Consider the following 3,830-nt stretch of genomic DNA (forward strand, 5'->3'; position numbering starts at 1 on the left):
TTTATATTTCTTGCAGATAAAATAACAACATTGTTCACTGAGCCCCACCATATGCCAGAGACTGCTAAGCATGTGGGTTATTTCATTTAATCCTCACAAGACCACTATGAAATAGACAGTCATAGACATCATTTTAAATGAGGAAACTGAGGCATTGAGAGATTGGGAAATAACTTGTCTAAGGTTATTGGGAAGTAACATGGTATTTAAAAGAGGTAATCTGGCCCTATGGCCCTGCTTTTGGAACCATGATAATATAGAATTTTGTTGCATGGAAATTTAGAAGCCTAGGAAATTAAGGTATTATGCTACCAAGTTAAACAGTCTAATAATAAACAGCATTATCTTTAAGGAGGAGGAGAGTATCACTGAATAAGACGGAAAAATTACAAAGTCTCTCATTCATTACTGTAGGGATATTTATTATAGACACGTAATACATATTTACCTTCTTCCAGGCAAACACTCTGGGAAAAGTCTGCTACAAAGTGCTAGAAGAAAGTAATGGAAAAAATACACTGTCCCTGTCCTTCCTGTATAGATTATTCAGGGAAAGTGATTCAATCTTTAACTAAATAGTTAAGAATAATGTGTGCATTTGTGTGGTGGAATGAGTGGTTGGAAAAGTGTTTTTAAAATATTAATGTCCCTGGCTCAGCACTCATAGCACAGTGGTTATGGTGCCAGCCACATACACCAAGGGTGGAGGGTTTGAATCCAGCCCGGGCCAGCTAAATAACAATTGACAACTACAACAAAAAATAGCTGAGTGTTATGGTGGGTGCCTGTAGTCCCAGTTACTTGGTAGGCTGAGACAAGAGAATCTCTTAGCACTCTACCAAGAGCGACATAATGAGACCCTGTCTTAAAAAAAAAAAAATTAATGTCCCTACTTTAAAATCACAATATTTAGTTCTATGAGATTCAGTAAAATACAAAAATTCTAGTATTCAGGTATGCTCATATTTGGAGGAAATACAAAAAATTATTTCATAAATTTGAAAAATATTTGTCATTAAAAGTATACATTTCAATTTCAGGAGAATTTCTTTTAAAACTTTTAAAGAGTTCACATTAATTTTATGAGTAAGGCTAATAGCCCATGTTTTGTGATTAGAGTAATATTCTTCATTTAGAATTTTAAAAAATCATAAAAACTAAAATATTAGAATGACTTAATATATTCTTACCTGGACTGTAGCTTTGGGAATCCATGATAAAGCAATAAATACTTTCTCTTTAAAAGTAAAACCGGCAAAACACATCAGTGTGAATGTGACTAAAATTCGAACACATAATGCCAAACTCAGAGTAGCAACAAAAATGCCTACAACAGATAAAAGTATGAACATAAAAAACAGAATATTTAGGATGAAGTGATTCTTTATGCACAGATTTCTAAAACATTTGAAAGCATTTTAACACTACGTTTATGGTTTTTTTTTTTTAGTTAGGGTAATATAAGAAATACAAATATGATTAAAGCTTCTATGTAGAGTGTAAGAGGTTATCTGAGGGTGGACGTACCGTGAAAAATAAGAAAGATGACATTCAATTCTAAATTAATAGAAGTTTTTTGAATATTTTTCAGTGAAAGTTTTCAAAAAGTACTGATGATATCTAATATTTTCCTTCAGAAAAGAAATCTTATCTCTATTTCCTTAGATCCCTCAGGGAAGACAGTCAGTGCTATCTTTTCACAAAAACAAATACACAGAAAAGAAGAGGAGCAAATATATATTACTGTGTCAATATATGTTTCTGAAGGTCTTTATTTTTATTCAAAGACAGACTGTAAATAAAAACTAAAATATTCATATTTTTCTTAAAATTATTTGAACCTTATGTTGTTTGTACTGTAATCATTCTTACCAACACTATTTGATTCAAGAGATGAAACAGATACTTCTAATCCAACTAAACCAAAAAGAAGTGGTTGAAAAACATTCCATGCAGTTGAAATAATTCTTTGAACTCCAATCTGTAGAAAAGAGAAATACATTTATAGTTACTGTGTAATTATATTTCATTTATATATATATAATTTATGTACATTTAATGTATATGTAATTACATTTCAGAGTTTTACTCTTTAAAACTAAAACAATTATTTTATGTATGTATGTATGTATGTATTTTTCAGTTACAAGTATTTATTTTTAAATGGGAAGAGGAAAAGGAATAATACAGAGGTAACTTTTGGTACCTTCTTTCCAGCCCATTACCTTCATGTCCACCCCAACACAAAGTGCTGGCAGGAGGGGCTGCAGGAAAGAGTCACAAAGTCAGCCACAGATAAATCTGTACAACCCTGGCGAGACAGGATTCAAGTTCTTTTCAGGTGCCTTGTCTTGGAACTGGTTGAGAGTTCAGGAGCATAGGGCTCTCCAGTGGGTGAGGACACCCGTAGTTCAGGCCTTACCACAGTGAAGAGTTCCACCACAGTGAAGAGTTCCACCACCGCCAGCAGAGCCATCACCATGATAGCAGAGCAGAAGCTGAACAGGTTCTGAGTGCCTGTTTCTCGATCGCTGTCATGGAAGACAAGGAGTCCTAGGCAGTCCAGTAAGTGCAGGGGCACCCGGAGCCTGTTGAGTACACCAGCTTGTTCTGTCTCAGGGATCGCCTTTCTTTGTAGGAAGCTCATGCTGGCAAAGTATAGCCTACAGGCTAACTCAATAAATAGAAAGGCTATGAAGGACTCCACTGGACTCTCCTGGCCTGGGCTGGTGGAGAAAGTCAACAAGAAGAGAGAGAAGGCAACGATGAGGACAGCAAGGGAGAGTATGCCTGGGCTACAGGTGGGACCTCTTGGAGGTGGTGATGCAGTTCAGGGAAGAGCAGAGCAGGCTGGCTGCCGTGAAGCTGGAGAAGACAATGCCCAGTGATGCCCTGTGTGGGTCCAGCATGGGAGTCCAAAGGAAGACAAAGATGAAGATGACACTCTCAAAAAGGGCTTGTATGGTGCCTAGCAGCAGCACATGGTGGTCAGACAGGGGCAGTGCAGGCCCCCAGCACAGGTCATTGAAAAGGCACACTGCTCGTCATAGTTGTGAAGGGCCAGGGCACAAGCCAGAGCCAGGAAAGGAATGGCAGCCACAAAGGGCACTACAGACCCCAGCCCCATCCAGCTTGCCAAAGCCTCAGTTGCCACACCTGTCACTATAGCCAGCACGTGGTTCCAGAAGACAGCTTGGGCAAAAGTAGCTGGGATCCACTGCACGGGGAAGTCATGGCACTTCACATGCTCGTGGGTATACCAGGCCTCAAAGGCTGAGAAAAGCAGGGCTGTGGACAGCTCGCCAAGTCCTCATCCCACCAGTAGCACCAAATAATCCCTAGAGAATTTGGTTAAGCAGCATAGAGAAACAGTGAGGGAGCAGAGGACACAAGACTTTATGTGATTCAGCCAATCCACAAGGGAAGAGGACACTAGGCCAAACAGGACGGTGAAAGCAAGGCCATGGACGTAGAGGATGGCAATTTGACTCTCCAGGAAGTAGACCTGATAGAAGTACAGTTGAAACCAAAGGAAGGAAGGATTGCTGCAGGCCCTTCCAGGGGGCTTAGCCCGGCATCTTGACAGCTCCAGCCCCAGGCAGCCTATAAAAATGAGGTAGACATTCACCAGTATAGTGGGCCCTAGCTAACCTCTCATCCTCGCTGGGGATTCTGTTTTTGCTCACAACATGACAGGCTCTTGAGTTGCTTTATGGTCATCTATTTATTTATTTTTAAAATTATTTTTGAGGTAGGGTCTCACTCTGTGGCAGAATCTTAGCTTACTGTAACCTCAAATTCCTGGATTCAGGTAATCCTCCTGCCTCAGC

The 3,830-nt window shown here is 39.6% G+C and overlaps 1 protein-coding gene across 1 annotated transcript in view; it reads right to left on the reverse strand.

Annotated features, from left to right (window-relative positions):
• The window catches only part of SLC9B1 (solute carrier family 9 member B1), a 66,457-nt gene that overhangs the window by 2,634 nt on the left and 59,993 nt on the right, over positions 1–3,830 (reverse strand). The window contains exons 10-11 of the mRNA XM_003796356.2: positions 1,873–1,981; positions 1,191–1,327 (exon numbers count right to left, since the gene is read on the reverse strand). Of these exons, the coding sequence (XP_003796404.1) occupies positions 1,191–1,327; positions 1,873–1,981 (246 nt within the window). The remainder of the gene's footprint in view (positions 1–1,190; positions 1,328–1,872; positions 1,982–3,830) is intronic.

Source organism: Otolemur garnettii, unplaced genomic scaffold (genome assembly GCF_000181295.1).
Source record: "Otolemur garnettii isolate 467f Iridium unplaced genomic scaffold, OtoGar3 scaffold00103, whole genome shotgun sequence".
Classification (NCBI taxonomy): Eukaryota; Metazoa; Chordata; class Mammalia; order Primates; family Galagidae; genus Otolemur; species Otolemur garnettii.